The following is a 16,034-nucleotide window of genomic DNA, read 5'->3' on the forward strand; positions in this document are numbered from 1 at the left end:
ACGTATAGCTATTACATATTTACCCTGAGTGACCGGTTTTTGTTAAAACTGTTTTAGAAATGATTTTTTTGGAGGATGGGGCCGTTGCATGGCATTGTGTTTGTGTTTCCAATGATTAGTGTTAGTGTTAATTCTCAGTATAGGGCATGCAATAAAACTCAACTGCACCACAAACTACATGCTCCAAAACGAAAGTACAGTTGAATCAACACTTCTTTAAAACAGTTTCAACCAAATATGAAAACCATAACCTTCTAAAAGGTAGCATTTATTGCAGGGCTGTTTTATAAAACTGGGTTCAATTAGCTAGATGTGCCAAACAGAACTGACTGTGAGCATGAATCATAGACATTATTCTTGAATTTGTACATATTTCAGAGGGTGCCTCCTCGTTATACATTATATCCTGAAATGTGTGTTTCTAATTACTTTTTTTCCTCTTTCCTTAACTTATTATGTCCACTCATTCTTTATCCAACACCTTTCCTGCCTTTTCCCAACTAATTTTCCTTCCTTCCTTCCTCTCTTCTTTCCTTTCCTCTCCCTTTACCTCCTCTCCTCGCCTTTTCTCTCCCACAATGCATTGTGTTCACTCGTTGGATCATGGACCAAAGCGGTAAGGAAAATGCCCAGTAAGGCCGACCTTAGCAAACTTATTTTACGTGATATATGTTTATATGCAGTTATAATTGTTGTTATAACAGCTCGTCAGATAACGACACATCATCCTCGCAGTGTATGATTCTGCTACGGCATCCCTTTATGTTCCAGGACAGCGTTAAAGCTAGCATGGTCCAGGCTAGCTAAAAAGGTGGCTAGCGATGGAGTAAAGCTTAATCACTTCTATTCACCAAAAGTTAACGTTGAGACTAAAACGAACCTACAGGGCACCATCTAGTTTTGTAACGGAGTCAATGTGGTTACGATATTGAATGCGGAACGATGCATTTCCCGCACGTTAGTTTGCGTAACCGCAAGCTGCTATTGAGTTGGGGCGCGAATGCTACCTGACCAATGTTAGCACAGTGCTAACTAAGCTAGCTAAGATGTTGCGATGGCTGTCATAACTGAAAGCATGTCTTCAGAATATTTGCTGTAATGTATGAGTCCTTCTTCTTGGTTTGTATTTCTAAAGCCATACCGGTAAGGCCATACTAAATGAATTTTGATATGGTAATATAAACCTCGCTGGTTACCCAAAGTTACAAGACATTGTTATGTTAGTCTGTATTGTCATTTTAAACATTGTGGACAAGCAGGGTCACTGCTGCACGCCCTGTCACAGTGCACTTGCACATCCTGACTTTGGGGCAACTTTTCCTCAAAGGCAATTCTATAACTGCCATATGGGTTATGTTTCATTATATTAATTTTTCTTTAAAATGGAATAAGAAATCACTCAAGGAGTGGGATTTCAGCATTTTCACTAGTCATTTCATTTATGAACTATTCATTTAAATTTTCAAAATTATACAAAATTAGTGTAACTCTATCCTTATTTTCCACAGACAATGATCTTCAAGGAAGTGATGGCTCTGGGAATTTGGGTGGCCCAGATGTTCGAAGACGAATCCCCATCAAACTCATATCCAAACAGCCCATAAGGAGCAAACCTCTGCCACGCGTGCAGAGACCCAGCAGCAGGCCATCTAAAAGTGAGGCTGGAGAAGATGGTAGGCACATGTTGCAGCTCACCATGCATCCTAGCATTGCATTTTAAAATTATTATATTATAAATCACATTCTTAGTGGAAGTGAGACAATTAGCATATTACAGTTTTACAATTGTTTCATGCAGGCAATAAAAATACATAATGTATGTATACAATGTTCTAATGTTTATTTATTTGGTTCCTTGTCTGCTTTGATTGTAGAATCAAGCATGATAAATAAGTGAGTAAAAAGACAGCTGTCAGGTGGAAAACATCATAATGGCTTTATAGGAATCACAAAACAACAGTTTGTTGAAGCACATGGTTTTTGCTGACACTGACAGAGGCATTGATCAACCCGGGAAGTGATATCTGAGGCACTAGTTAAAGCAGAGTTGTTGGTGTCTTTCAGTCAGTGCTGGTGTGGGTCAGAAGTTATATCTCACGTCCTCTTTGCCACTGCAGTTTCTCTTCTCTGCCATGTGTCATGAGGATGTTTAGACTTAACTGTTTCAAAATTACTTTATGATGACTCTGTCTGTTGTACAAGAAGTTAATGAAACAAAGAAGATTATAGCACTCCTTGTTTGACTTAGGATTCCCTAAGTTGGTGATCAGGAGGGCCAGGGCACTATGCAATTTATAAAAAATAAAGAAAAGTCAATACTCAAGCATTTTTTTATATTAAGCACTATGTGGCAACGTCATCTAGTTTAAACTTTTACCACCAGAGGGCGCCACTAAATTATCCATGGTGACCATAATAGACCATGGACAGCAATTCAGGCGGTTGACAGAGGATCTTTCACATGATACACTATTCAGTTGTTATGTTTAGTTCACTTAAAACAAGGTATGTTGAAGTCATTACTTTAACATTGATTGGTTTGTTAATACAAGTTTAACCATGAACAACTGTTTGACATACGATCTTACAGAATGAAACAAGATAATAGGATAGCTTATTTTATAAAACCCAGGGATATTAAGATTGTTATGTAACTGTTAAATGCAATTCAAGTCAATATTTTAATGTCAAAGCTCAAGTCTGGTTTTTGCTTTATTTTATCGTGTCAGAATGGCATAAAGATATTTTTTTTACATGCTCAAAAATGCTTAGTTTTTATTTGTTGATATTCTTGTGATATCCATAATTTTCAATCAACTGACATTTTGTCTCAGACCTATCAAGGACCAAAGTTACTCAGCTAAAGACTAACGGCTTTAGTTAAAATTTTAGGGTGTTGTAATCTTGTTTTTTTGTCCTGCAGTCTGTCATCAACACTTTTGTCCCTATGTTTTACAGATAGCTTTGGCTTCAAGCAAGAGGACAGGTTCGATTGTGGTGCCAAAGCTGGCGATGTGTTTGCGAGTCAGAGGAGATTTCCCCAGCCACTGTTTTGGGACTATAAGGTACATCCCACTGGATAATCAGGTCAAAGAAAAGACTCCGCACACATGTCAGTATTTTCAGACAGATATTAATGACGGACACTTTCATTCCTGTTGCCTGGAACACTGTAAGCAATGATGCACCTCCAGATTGTCCGAAATATTCTCCTTTATGTCAGATAGGTTTAAACAGTTATATTTCCCATAATCAAACAGAAAAGCCTATGGGTTATATTTTTAGTTTTTGGGTATTGTTTAATTTTTGAACTTTAAAAGATTTAAAGTATTTGAACTCATTGGTCCTTTTCCAACAGTTACATTTGATCGGAGAAAGGGATGAAGTCCCAATTCACTTCTGTGACAAGTGTGGTCTCCCTATCCAGCTGTATGGACGGATGGTATGTACTCTGTCAATCTGACTATTATCTGCAGATGTTTTTAGAGAACTGCTGATGTCTAACTCTTAACTTCTTTACTCCTCAGATCCCCTGCAAACATGTTTTCTGCTACGACTGTGCTTTGCTTCATGAGAAAAAAGGAGAGAAAATGTGCCCAGGGTGAGACATCTGAACCACTGAAATGTTTTGTAGTCTTTGTGTTGTAGTGAATGCTGGAATTTCATTATTGTCATATTTTAAAAAGTTATTTGCTAAACCTGTTGTTTTGCTCAAATAGATGTGTAGCATTTAGCTCTGCGATTTGCTCCTGCGATTTGTTTGTTTCACTCCTCCTTTCTGTCTCTAATTTTGTCCCTGTGTGCCCAGCCTCACTCTCTACAACTGCACAGACCCGGTGCAGCGCATCGAGCAGTGCCAGCGTGGTTCCCTCTACATGTGCAGCATTGTGCCGGGCTGCAAGCGCACCTACCTGTCCCAGCGTGACCTGCAGGCCCATGTCAACCACCGCCACCTGAGGGCAGCCAAGTCCTCCGCAGGCCGCCAGGAGCCTGTGCACATGCCCCCTTCATCCGAGGTCCCTGAGCGTTTCCGTGTGCCTCCGCCTCACCTACCCAAGAACCATGTCCACCTACCCAACCCACTCCAGCATGGCAGTCACGACCCCTACAGTCAGCCGCCGCCCTCTGCTCACGAAGCTCCGCCCCCAACTTCTGGTCTTGGTCCTGAGACCTTCCGCATCGCCACGGTAACAACCCGCAAACACAGTAATCTCATCACCGTGCCCATCCAAGATGACTCGTCCTCTCGTGAGCCCCTCTCTGGGGGGCCAGGCCCCGGTCAGCCCCCCCACCACCACCCTGGGGACTATCCTGGCCAGCCACCTGTTGTGTCCCACTCTCACCACATGATGGCACCACCGCAGCAGCACTTTGGCCCCCCACCTCCCCCTCCCCCTCCTATCAGCCACCCGATGCAGCATCCTCCTCAAGCCTCTGGGACACCACACATGGTGTACAACCAGGCCCCCCCTCCCCCCATGTCCACAGCCCCCCCACCAATCACTCCACCACCTGGGCACATTATGGGCCAGATGCCCCCCTATATGAACCACCCAGGACCTCCACCACAACACAGTGGCCCCCCTGTCAATGCCCCCCCACCTCATCACTACAACCCCAACTCCATGCAGCAGTTCCCTGAAGACCAGGGCACCCTCAGTCCCCCGTTCAGCCAGCCAGGAGGGCTCAGTCCTGGGATGTGGCCTGCTCCGAGAGGGCCCCCACCTCCACGAATGCAGGGTCCTCCTCCTCAGGGCCAAATGCCGGGACCACATCACCCAGATCAGGGCCGCTACCGGCCTTACTATCAGTAAACTGCTATCTGAATGAATGGGCAACAGTCTGTGTCATTCTGTTCCATACCGCTTGTCTAAATAATGTGATAGTAAACCTCAGGGTTACAGGATGTAGAAATTCATTTTGATAATACTGCCCAGACGCAAGTGTGTATGTGGTACACCTCTTAGTTAACTGTACTGAACATCCCACTGAACAAACTACAGACTTGGAGAAGAGCAAGAATGTCCCTTTTTTTTTTAAAAGCTTATATTTCTGTATATATGTCAGCCGAAGTCATGCATATATACTGTACAATGAAAGATGCTAACTATGTCTCAATAAATTTTTAACAGTAGATTTCCATCTCATCTTTGTTTTGTTCTGTTAACAACAGCAGTTTACATTTAACATCTTGATCTGTCCAAGAAGATGTTAAGTTTTGATGATTTTAAGCAATTTTATGAAATTAAACATCAATGGTAGGTGAAACAATACAAGGAATTTGCATCTTTTGAAAACTACTATGAACATTTTGGAAAACTCAATGTGTGTCTTCAAGACATTTTGTCGGTGCCCTGGCTATGTGTGGTGGTATTCTAAAGCAGTGGTTTCACGTTTTTTTTCTTGTGCCCCTGTAAAACAAACCTTGGTTTACTTGTTTACTCATATTGAAAGGATGCATATGTCTGCAGTTTCTGACCACTTTAAGAGATTCTCAGATTGTTATTTGAAGATGGACAAGATAAGGTTATCAAGTAAACTGCATCAAGTCAGAAAAAAGAATCGTAATTTTGTGTAGCACCCTACTTTCCTACCTTGCCTGGAAACCATTACGGTTTAGAACCACTGTTTTAAGCATGTCCCTAAATTGAAATGAATATTAGAAAATGACTTGCAGGCATATGATATGCAGGGACGTTTTCATTCTGTCTGGTGCAGTAACCTCTGTTCATGTCCTGTCCTAATGTCAGGAATTGGCTGATATCTAAGCTGTCGTCATCTTTCAGTTTGATTTATCCTGATTTATAAATTTAGAAGAGTGTTTAGACCATTTAAGATGTATTCCATCTTTTTTATTTAAACATTATTTATACAGGGTGGGTTGGCTGAACATATGTGTCATTTCACTGCAACATCCTGTTAACACAAAAGTAGCAACAACGGACAGACACAATTTAAAACACATGAAATGACAGAATCAAAGAAACAGCATTAAAAAAAAGAAGTACAAACACTTTGATTTTTAGCATTTTTAGCTGACATTACAGACTGATCTATGACATTAAAGAGACAATCTCAATAAGAAAAGCAAAGACTGTAACAATTTCTGTGAAAGCAAATACAGAACCATCTGTAATGAAATCACTAAATCCTCACTAAACATACAGAACATTGCATCGTGGCAGTATAGTGAGTGGAAGATTAAAATGGTTCAGTGTTAACAGCATTTCATTGTAGTTGTAGATGAACATTCTTCCTTGTGAATGGATGCTCCCGGAGACAGTTGCTCTTCTACAGTTTGGTATCTGTTAACTTGAAAAAAAGAAACGGTGAAGTGTCATAACTGCTTATACTACATGTACACTCACATAGACTTGCTCCATCGTGATGCTTGTGTTGCATAACTATTATATTACTATAGTAAGGTGGTTTTATCTTTTCTAGTCTTACTGAACACTCAAAGTGCTCACCAATACTTGCCATATTGAACCATTCACTCACATATTCATACATAACACTCATACACTGATGGAACAGCCATCAGGGTCAACGTGGGGTTCAGTAATCTTGCCTAAGGATACTTTGACATGCGACCTGGAGGAGGCAGGGATTGAATCACCAACCTTCTGATTAGTGGACCGGCTCTACCTCCTGAGCCACAGCCGTTGTAAGTGTATGACTCTATTGTACAAGAGATACTATTAATATTTATTCTTTTTCATGATGTAAAACATAAGAAATCAAAATCTTGTTCAAGTAATCTGAACTTTCTAACCACTTCATAGTTTCTGCTCTGTTGTTGAGGGACCAGAGGATGGCAATAATTGGAAAGAATGATGTAGTATAACTCTTTTCTTACCACCCAGCCTTTACTTTTGTCTCCCTTGTGTTTTTCAAACACATGCAGCATGGTGTCGTGAAGGGTCGGGAAGAACATGGACGTCAAGATCTCATCGTCAAAGAACATACAGGTGTGTAGTTTCTCCAAGATGTACGCTGTCAACACGTGAATTGTAAATGGACATTTACACTGCACACAAGCTGCACAATTTTCCTCTCACTTACCCATTCACATTGGAGTTGGGCTGCCTGAGAAGTGCATTATGGGTTTGCACAGGTAATATTCACCTCATGTGGTCAGTGTACAAGTGTCACCACTGACTCTATCTTGTGCTTTTAAGAAATGCTGATGAAACTCACCATCACATGACGCGATGTAAACATCCACATCGATTCGGATGAACTCTTTGAACACCTGTTGTGATAAGAAGCAATAAACAGTAGATTTGAATTACATGGGTATTCACTCATCATTTATTATGCTCTGTCTTCAGCTGCTCTTGTGTAGCTCCTTATCTAAGTTTCATCTAACATACCGTATATCTAACACTTATCTGATCTGCTCTCCTTTGCTGTGCTACAGCAATGTAAAGTAACTTAGTACATTTACTCAAGTACTGTAAGAACAATTTAAGGTTCTTGTACTTTACTTGTGTTACTTTGTTCTTCTATGCCACTACTGTTTGAGGCATCAAGGGTCAAAATGATCCAATATTTCACAAAAAGCAAAGATTAGAGAAAACTTTCTTTAGTTTTGTCCTATTCCTGCCTCATTAATCACCTCTCAGATTTATCTTGTGACCCTCAGAAGGGGCCTGTACCCATAGGTTGGGAACCACTGAACTAAAATACCTAACTGTGCTTTATATAAAATAATTTTAACTACCTTCACCTCATTTACAATCTAATGATGTAAAATAACATAATACATTTGCTACAAGGGGCATTTTTCTGATATTTTCTGTATATTTTGCTGATCATTTTAAGGATTTTGAATACAGGAATTTTACCCAGAAATATATTGGTACTTTTACTTTTTTGGATTTAAAGGTCCCATACAGTATAAAGGTAGATGTCCATGTGTTGTTTGATTATAAAGCAGGTCTAGGTTCTATATTAATACTGTGAAAGTATCAAAGCCTCAGTCCACAGAGAAATGCACACAGCCTGTATTCAGAAACTGAACCTTCAAACCAGCCGTCAGGACTTCTGTAACTTTGTGATGTCACTATAAAGCAGTCACCTGTCAGCCATGCCCCAAGCCCCGCCCACCTGTACCCACCATCCAACCTTATAGGATGTGGTTTCCTGAAATCTGCTATATTTTTATTGGATCACTCAGAAAACAGTCAAGCTCACCAACCAAAGAGATTGAGATGGTTTTTGGCTCTTAAAACAACACATTTATCTTCTTATGGATCAGCACTTCTAATAAAACGCAGAAGAAGAAAATATGGGAGCTTTAAATACCACTCCCACCACTGCTGTTCCATTGGAGCTAAAATTGCTGTGATAACATACTCAGAGGATTTCCAGCTGTGGCTTCGCAATTTGTCATTGCGATCAGAGACTCATCACATTTTATCTACACAAAAAGAGAAAGACATTTTTCATGACTTGTGTTTTTTTATTTTTTATTTTTTTTATTTACCATTTTGAGGCCCTTCAGAGCAGACACGTCCAGGAAGGAGACAGCAGAGAAGTCCAGGATCAGGCTGTGGAGCTCCACTCTGGGAACACTGATGTTAGCGGGAAGCTCGGCCTTCCAGTCCATCCGGAAAGGAAGACCTTTGAGGTCAGTGGGCAGATCCAACTCCTTCGTGTTCATGTAAGACTCATCAGTTGTTTGGAAAAACAAATCTGCCAAACCCCTCTGTTAGACAAGTGTATGAAAGTAGGCGTAAAGCTTTTTGAGAGAACAAATCTGAGCAATCATATTTTCATTTTCTTCAGCGTGCTTCGGTTTACAGCAGTTTTACGTCTCACCTCTGTAATGTGATCATCCTTTTCCTGCAATAGTTTCTTGATTTTCCTGAGAGCCTTGTTCCTCTTCCTCAAAATCCTCAAGGGGTTAAATCCAACCTACAACAAACAAGTGTTGACACCATATTCACATACTACATATTCACATACAGAGAAATACTAAGCAAAACATTTACTGTACATACAGCTTCTTCAAGCTTTTCCCTGAAGAACTCTATATTGGCAAAGAAGAGGGGGGACGGTATCCTGAAGATTTTTACTCCCTTTGGTTCGAATGTCTGAGAAGAAAAGCATCAGGATTAAACAAACACAATTCAGAGGACAACAATGACATTAAATGAAAACCTTGAAAAAATATTATTTCAGGGTTGCTTGGCCAAAAAGCATCATAACAGACATAAGAGCAACAACATCCCCAGTAACGTCCATATATGGTTACAACAGCAGACTATGTAACTCAATATATTTACATGCAGATAATCTTTGCAATCCCTGTAGATGTCAGTCCCAGGGATGTTAACCAAGACAGAACAGCGGGGACTGCAGAGACATGAAGAGGGTTCAACATTAATATTGGGGTGGAAACCATGAAGATGAAGCATGACCTTTAAAAAAAAATACACAGATTATTATCATCATCAAGTGGCATGACCGTAGTACCTAGAGGAGTCAAATGTTTCATGACTAAGATTAACACAAGCTGCTCTATATGGCATTGAGAGGTAAACTGAACTTCAGTACCGAGAAATCGTGTAAGCTGACGCCTAGCACGGCAGACGTGCTGCGTGATGACTGCTGGTGACAGGTGTGGTTCGCCCTAAAGCTCGATATAGATCACTTTACCACTCCATATATTATACACACTCAATGGTGACAAGTGAGATTTTTGATGCTTATGAATCATTGTCATTCATAAAATGGAATAAATTGCTCTGTGGTATTGTTAGTAGAAAGCACATGCCATTGGTGCTACGTTTTTTTTGTTCCAATGTGGGAAATTTTAAATGTTCTTCACAGAGCATACTTTTCATGTGTGTCAGAATTTAAAGGGCCATATAGTTCCATGTAGTCGCTTTTAGTGAGCAGCAGCAGGATGCACAATTGACTTTAAAGATGTAATGTGATTGGAAGGTATTCATGGAAAAAGTCAACTTAAAGCAACAATAAGATTTTGCTTTACTACATAGTTGCTGTGCACTATACAGGGCGTTTCATCAACTACAGTAAACCTATCATCTTTCTCATTATTTCCTTCGAAGTCACTTTGCATATTAACAAACTGATATCAGATGCCACAAATTGTGTAATTACAACTGAGTCCTGATGACAACAGTGAGCAGCTCCACTCCCAAGCCCACGGCCAGACCGAGGTCCAGGCCCAGCAGGATGGCGCCCAGGCACGTTCCCACCCACACCACCTGCAGAAAAACACTTGAGGTCAAACACTGACAGAGAATGGACTTTGGCAAGGGAGTAACCAAATGGCTAAAAAGTTGGATTCTATAAATACATGAACATTTTGGCATTAAATTGATAATACCTACGCATTCTAGTTTGTCCCTCCTCAACAGGTATGGGATTTCTCTGAACTGCATCAACATGCCCTTCAGGTTGACGATCACCAAGGCACCCAGAACAGACTGCAGTCAAATTCAATATTAAAGGTGTATAATAAAAAAAAATCTCCCTTCATCACATGGTGTATATAAATCAACATGACAGGAAAATTTCAAAATTTCCCTCCATATAAGATACATGAAACAAATAAAATAAAATTTTGGCATGAGAAGTTGCAGAAGTGAGTCTCACCCTGGGAAGCGGCTCTAGCAGGAACCCAAGTACCAGAGTTACAATCATTGCCATCATGGCTGAGATCAACCCTGCAATCTGCATAAAAAAAATAGTTAATGTTTGATTTTTAAGATGCCAGTGGAGGAATATAATAATAACATAAACCAGATTGTGACAAATACAGTAAGTCGTTTTAAGGACAGAAATGTCTCCAGATAATGACCCAGTAAAAGTTCATAACCCAGGAAACAGATACTAGTAATGGTGAGATTTGTTTGCTGACCTGTGTTTTGCCTCCTGAGCTCTCCTGCACGGCTGTTCTGGAGAGTGCCGTGCTGGCTGCGAACGACCTGCAGCTTGCACCAAATATGTTGCTAACCCCAAACGCAATGAGCTCCTGGGGATGGAGTAATGAGAAGTTACTGTGGTTTCCTCTCTGGCTGTGAAAGGTTGCCTTTGTTTTGCATTTATTTTATTATTTAGTTTGATCTGCTGTTTTATGCGTAACACATGAAAGCTCACACCCAACGCTGATATGAAAGCAAAATTCAATGAAACTTTATATCTTCATAAATTGAATTATGAGTCTTATCATAGAGTCTATCAGAGCCAGACCAGGAAAGACAAGTTTATTATATTCAACTCACCTGGTTGCCATCAATGAGATAATCATGTTTGATAGAGTAGACTTTGGCCACAGAGAACGCAACAGCAAACCCCACTATGGCTATGGGAAAGGCCTCAACTGCACTCTCCCGGAACACCTCCATATTGGGCGCAATGGGAGACTCATACCTGAAAGATAATTGTGCTTGAATTTGAATTGCCTGATGGAAACAGCAGCAAACAGATTCACTGTATGTGGAGAACTTGAAACTTACCCACTAACCATTTTGCCAACAACATCAACATCATATCTCTTCTCAAAGTTGAAGCCGTAGGACACCCCACAAGCTATGATAGTCTGCGTGAATAGAAAAGACACCTGAGAGTCTCAAGAAGATTGGCAGCTTTAGTTTTCAATTCATTATGGTAAAAAAAAAAAAACATCTACTTGTGGAAACTTGCTTGAAATAAGCGGAAATCCATATATATTTCAATACATGGATTTTATTTTGTAAACACTCCTGTGTCTGTGTGTTCAGAAGCTTGAGGGAAACTCTATCATCCCTATTTGGGGATTGGCTGATGAACACTAATCCAGGACATTAATACAAGTAACTACCAATACCTAAATTAAAAATCCCTCTTTGTTGATATTGTATGATTTATCCTCTGGGGCCAGTTTACTGGCATGAACTGAAACCAGTGGCTGTGTGGAAGGTAGGGAATTAATCTACAAATATATGCTATGCTTTATGTCACCTATAAGAAGATATATTAATATCATATATACACATCTTCTGGACATATGAGGATAAACGTTTATAACATATATGAAATACCCAGAATTTGTACATATATTAAAAATATCTAATATTGTTAACAATATATATTTAATTTAAAGTTTATCAAAACAACATACATATAAAATTCTCTATGTTTATTTATATATTTTCTTATGTAATTTCTCATTAATTTTAAACATGTCCGTCTTCACATTCTGGGAAAAATGGTCTCAGACCTTTGGACTGTATACATATACTATATATATTATCAATACATACATTGACATTACATATTTGTATGGGTAGACATATATGTCAAAAATGAAATTGTTCCAATTTCTAATAAGTTTCATATATAATGTTTTTATATATTCCATAAATGGAAATTAAATATATGTACATATATTACGTTTGCATATAGTTATAGTGTTTCAAAGTGTACTTTAATTAAACCATGCAAAACCAGTGTCTTCTTTAAGGCTTCCCTCACCATGATGACCTCTATGGGGATGGGCACTGGCAGTTTGGCTTTGTATTTGTCGTTCAGCTCCTTCGCAATGAACACCACCACCATGATCACTATGGACATCACCAGGTCACAGATGTTGGTAGAAGTGATCTGGACAAAGATCTTCTCCAGGGTCTGAGCCAAAGAAGCAAAAACACTGTATTTAAGAATATGGCAGAATTCCACAGAAAACCACATGAAGATGCTACAGATATAAAAAGGCTATCAAACTGAAAACCACCTTACTGAAACTTGCACTTTGCACTACAAATAAAACTTTTAGAGAAAGATATTTGGACCTTCATTCAATTTTTACAATCAACACTATAACAATGGTTTACTGTGGGTTTCAGAGTCACAGCCATGACTGGAGGTGATCTGTATAAACATAAGCATGAATTTACAGATTAAAAGTTCAAGCTAACTAGCTACCTGCCAGCTCATCAGGTGATACTTGTGGTGTTATAATGAATGGATTAAACAAAGGAGATATATAATGTTGATAAGAGAGTTTGGAGGGTGTTACCTTTGGACAGAGCCAAGCTATCTGTTTCTACCTGTTTCCAGTCTTTGTGCTAAGCTAAGCTAACCAGCTACTGGCACTAGTTTCATATTTACTGCCCAGATATGAGAGTGGTATCGATCTTCTCGTATGATGCTTGACAAAAAACAAATAATATAAATAATATATATATATTATATATATAATATTTCCTAAACTCCAAAATTGAGAGTTCAGAAGACCTTTCAGAACAAATTTGTGCTGTTTTTTCTACATCCCAAAGAACTATTTGCATATTTCAAGCTATAATCTGTCCTCTTTCCCTTATCTCCCTTATTCTCCTGTACTGCCTGAATGATGAAAACATTGGGAGTGGTCTATCTAACAACTGTCACATCTTGGACTTACATATATGATAGAGAGAGGACCGCTGATGCCTGGGACATTTAATCCCAATACAAACTTGAGCTGAGACACAAGGATCTGAACAGCAGCTGCTGTGGTGAAGCCAGACACCAGAGTGTCTGAGAGGTAGACAACGATGAAGCCCACCTGCAGAACACCCATGGCAAGCTGCATGAGACAGAAAAGAAGCTTGATATGAAAACTCTCCCAAAGGACATGCAGATGAACAGAAACAGAGTCAAGTCCACCTGGAAAATCCCCATGAGGAAAGTCACAGAGGAGGCCACCAGGACTCTCTGCTGGTCCTGGGTCAGACCCTCAAAGCCTGTGATGTTTGCTGGTGGTCCGTCCTCTGGGACGAGGCGGGTCACCACGGCACCTACCATCAGACTAAGGACTGGGAAGGAGCCTGCAGGGAACAAGGGTGTGGATGGGTGGAGAAGACGCTGTTAAAGCCATATCACACCTCGGCTTATCTCCACGTGTTCAAAAAAGGATCAATCACTTTTACAAACAGTGAAATCTTTAACCTTATTTACAGAAAACGGTTTTTATTACCTGAGAACAGCTGAGGACAATTTAAGATCAAAATGCGTCACCAATAAATTATGAATAAAAAAAACCAACTTATAATTAAACAATTACTTTTAATTACATTTTCCAGCTGGTTTTGAGAAACCAAATTAGACAATTACTGTTTTGTTTATTATAAAGGGAAAAACTGATATATCTAATAATGAGAGAGCACTGAATGACATACCTACAGATATGTGTCTTGAAGTACCGAGGAAGAAGTACGTGAGCACGGGGAAGAAAGCTGTGTAAAGTCCATAGCTTGGAGGCAGCGAGGCCAGCAGAGAGAAAGCAAGTCCTGAGTGAGACCACAAAAAACACAGAATTAAGTTTTAAATAAAAAGTATATTTTGCAGGTATTATAAGTTGAGAGAAAACACACGATGAGGGTAAAAATTATTAGTAAATAGTCAAAGAAGTGTTTTTTCAGTTTGGAAAGTGACTGCTAAGTTACTACAAGAAACTAATCCACCAGTTTACCCACAGAATTATAATTCAGTGGATGGCTAAGCAGCTAATACTTACCTACTCACCTAAAAACAAGTTATTAAAGAACAAATTAAAATGATAGTAAAACCTCTGGGAGATAACGTTCGCGAGACATTTACACTTACCAATACAATACATTAAAAACTATTTCACTCTGAGGATTATTACTCTATTTAACCCTTTTTTCAGTTTTTAATTATTATTTATGCATGGTTTATATCGTATTTAGTTATACTTTTCTATGCATTGATGCTCAATATGTAGAGTATATCATTATTATTATTATTGTTTCATTTATTTTATCTAGAATTCCCATTGAGATAAAAAAAAACTCTCTTTTACAAGTTTATTATGCAAGATCATTAAGGTTATCTTCCATCCTATGCACCTGTGCTTGTACTTCCTTTTGTCGCCGTGACTCTTTATTGATCCCATAAAAGGAAATTACATTTTTTAATCTTGCATCAAACTTAATCAGTGATTTTATCTGCTGTTACTGGCAGTCATACGACACTCTAACATGTCTGAAATGAGCAGTTTTAAAAATCAAAGAATAAGTAAACTATTGTAAGAATCTGACCATGAACTCAGCGCCTGATTCAGGCCAGTCTCATATCAGTTGTGTTCATATGCATCGTTTCTAAAAAATAATGTGATGATCAGACAGTACAGTAAAGGAAAAGGGTGGCGGTCTAGATGACAGATCAAAATTCACTACCAACATTTTTTTATGAATCCATGACTAAATTTATCCATATGGCTTTAGTTGCCTTGAATGCACCAACAATGATGGGACCTTCCAGTCACAGACTTGTGCTGCTCCTCACCTTGCATGATAGCCACCAATCCAGTGCTGATCCCAGACACCACATCACCTGGCAGCCACTCTCTCACTCTGTAGATCCTCAGCCAGCCAATGATAGGCAGGAGAGAGAGTACTGCATTCTTGGCACGTTTTGAATCACAACTGTACACAAACACAAAAAGTGATTACGTCGAATCAAAGACCACAATCCTCCTCTCTGTGCAACCAGGACTCACTTACCTGAGATACTCTCTGACATGGTCCAGGATGGTTTTGTGCGCCCTGTAGATCTTCTCATGATCTTCAGCAAAGCTGTCCTCAGAGTACACATCTCTGGCCACCACATACTGTTTCCTCAAAGTCGCCATCCTCGCACCTCACGTGTGAATCTAATCCCAGAATAATGTCAAAAGATTCTGGAGATAGATTCCTCAAAGAACCTTTGCCCACTCCTCCCTGTGCGGTGAGGTTGTGTCTATCTAATCTGTGGTCTGAGATCAATATCATTACTGTCAGTTTTGTCTTTACTTGGTTGAATCATTAACGCGACGAGCACATCATGATTCATTGTGTTGATATGTCAGAGAGATTTTCATGTTTTTCGCTTGTGAGGTTGTCTTACTTTTTGATGCTGTTCACACACAAAGCGTTTTGGTATAGCTTTCTCTTTTTAGACACCACTATGTGATATGTTTCCTTTTTTCGAATTATTTTTGTCATTTCTGTCTTCATTTTTATGATATTGATAGA

The 16,034-nt window shown here is 39.4% G+C and overlaps 2 protein-coding genes across 4 annotated transcripts; one reads left to right on the plus strand and one right to left on the minus strand.

Moving 5' to 3' along the window:
* Positions 1-591: 591 nt before the first annotated feature.
* On the plus strand, positions 592-5,134 carry cbll1 (Cbl proto-oncogene-like 1, E3 ubiquitin protein ligase). Of its 2 annotated transcripts, none has more exons than XM_056368260.1 (6): positions 592-616; positions 1,509-1,673; positions 2,959-3,065; positions 3,359-3,442; positions 3,528-3,601; positions 3,809-5,134. In XM_056368260.1, exons 1-6 carry the CDS (start codon positions 604-606, stop codon positions 4,812-4,814), a joined length of 1,449 nt encoding a protein of 482 aa, XP_056224235.1. In that variant the 5' UTR covers positions 592-603; the 3' UTR covers positions 4,815-5,134. The 2 variants fall into 2 exon arrangements, with proteins under 2 accessions (XP_056224235.1, XP_056224236.1); XM_056368261.1 differs by having other exon boundaries at positions 597-632.
* A 135-nt stretch (positions 5,135-5,269) lies between these two features.
* On the minus strand, positions 5,270-15,652 carry LOC130163836 (chloride anion exchanger-like). 2 transcript variants are annotated; one of them, XM_056368259.1, is made up of 19 exons: positions 15,525-15,652; positions 15,307-15,446; positions 14,178-14,288; positions 13,666-13,826; positions 13,421-13,585; positions 12,493-12,645; positions 11,496-11,578; positions 11,262-11,409; positions 10,898-11,011; positions 10,633-10,710; positions 10,368-10,463; positions 10,135-10,241; positions 9,294-9,363; positions 9,009-9,101; positions 8,827-8,922; positions 8,492-8,713; positions 7,201-7,255; positions 6,860-6,996; positions 5,270-6,312 (listed from the first exon to the last, which is right to left on the minus strand). In XM_056368259.1, the coding sequence occupies exons 1-19, from the start codon at positions 15,650-15,652 to the stop codon at positions 6,292-6,294; spliced, it is 2,178 nt and encodes a 725-aa protein (XP_056224234.1). In that variant the 3' UTR covers positions 5,270-6,291. The 2 variants fall into 2 exon arrangements, with proteins under 2 accessions (XP_056224234.1, XP_056224233.1); XM_056368258.1 differs by lacking the exon at positions 5,270-6,312 and having other exon boundaries at positions 6,373-6,996.
* Positions 15,653-16,034: the final 382 nt, after the last annotated feature.

The sequence above is a fragment of the Seriola aureovittata genome, chromosome 22 (genome assembly GCF_021018895.1).
Source record: "Seriola aureovittata isolate HTS-2021-v1 ecotype China chromosome 22, ASM2101889v1, whole genome shotgun sequence".
Classification (NCBI taxonomy): domain Eukaryota; kingdom Metazoa; phylum Chordata; class Actinopteri; order Carangiformes; family Carangidae; genus Seriola; species Seriola aureovittata.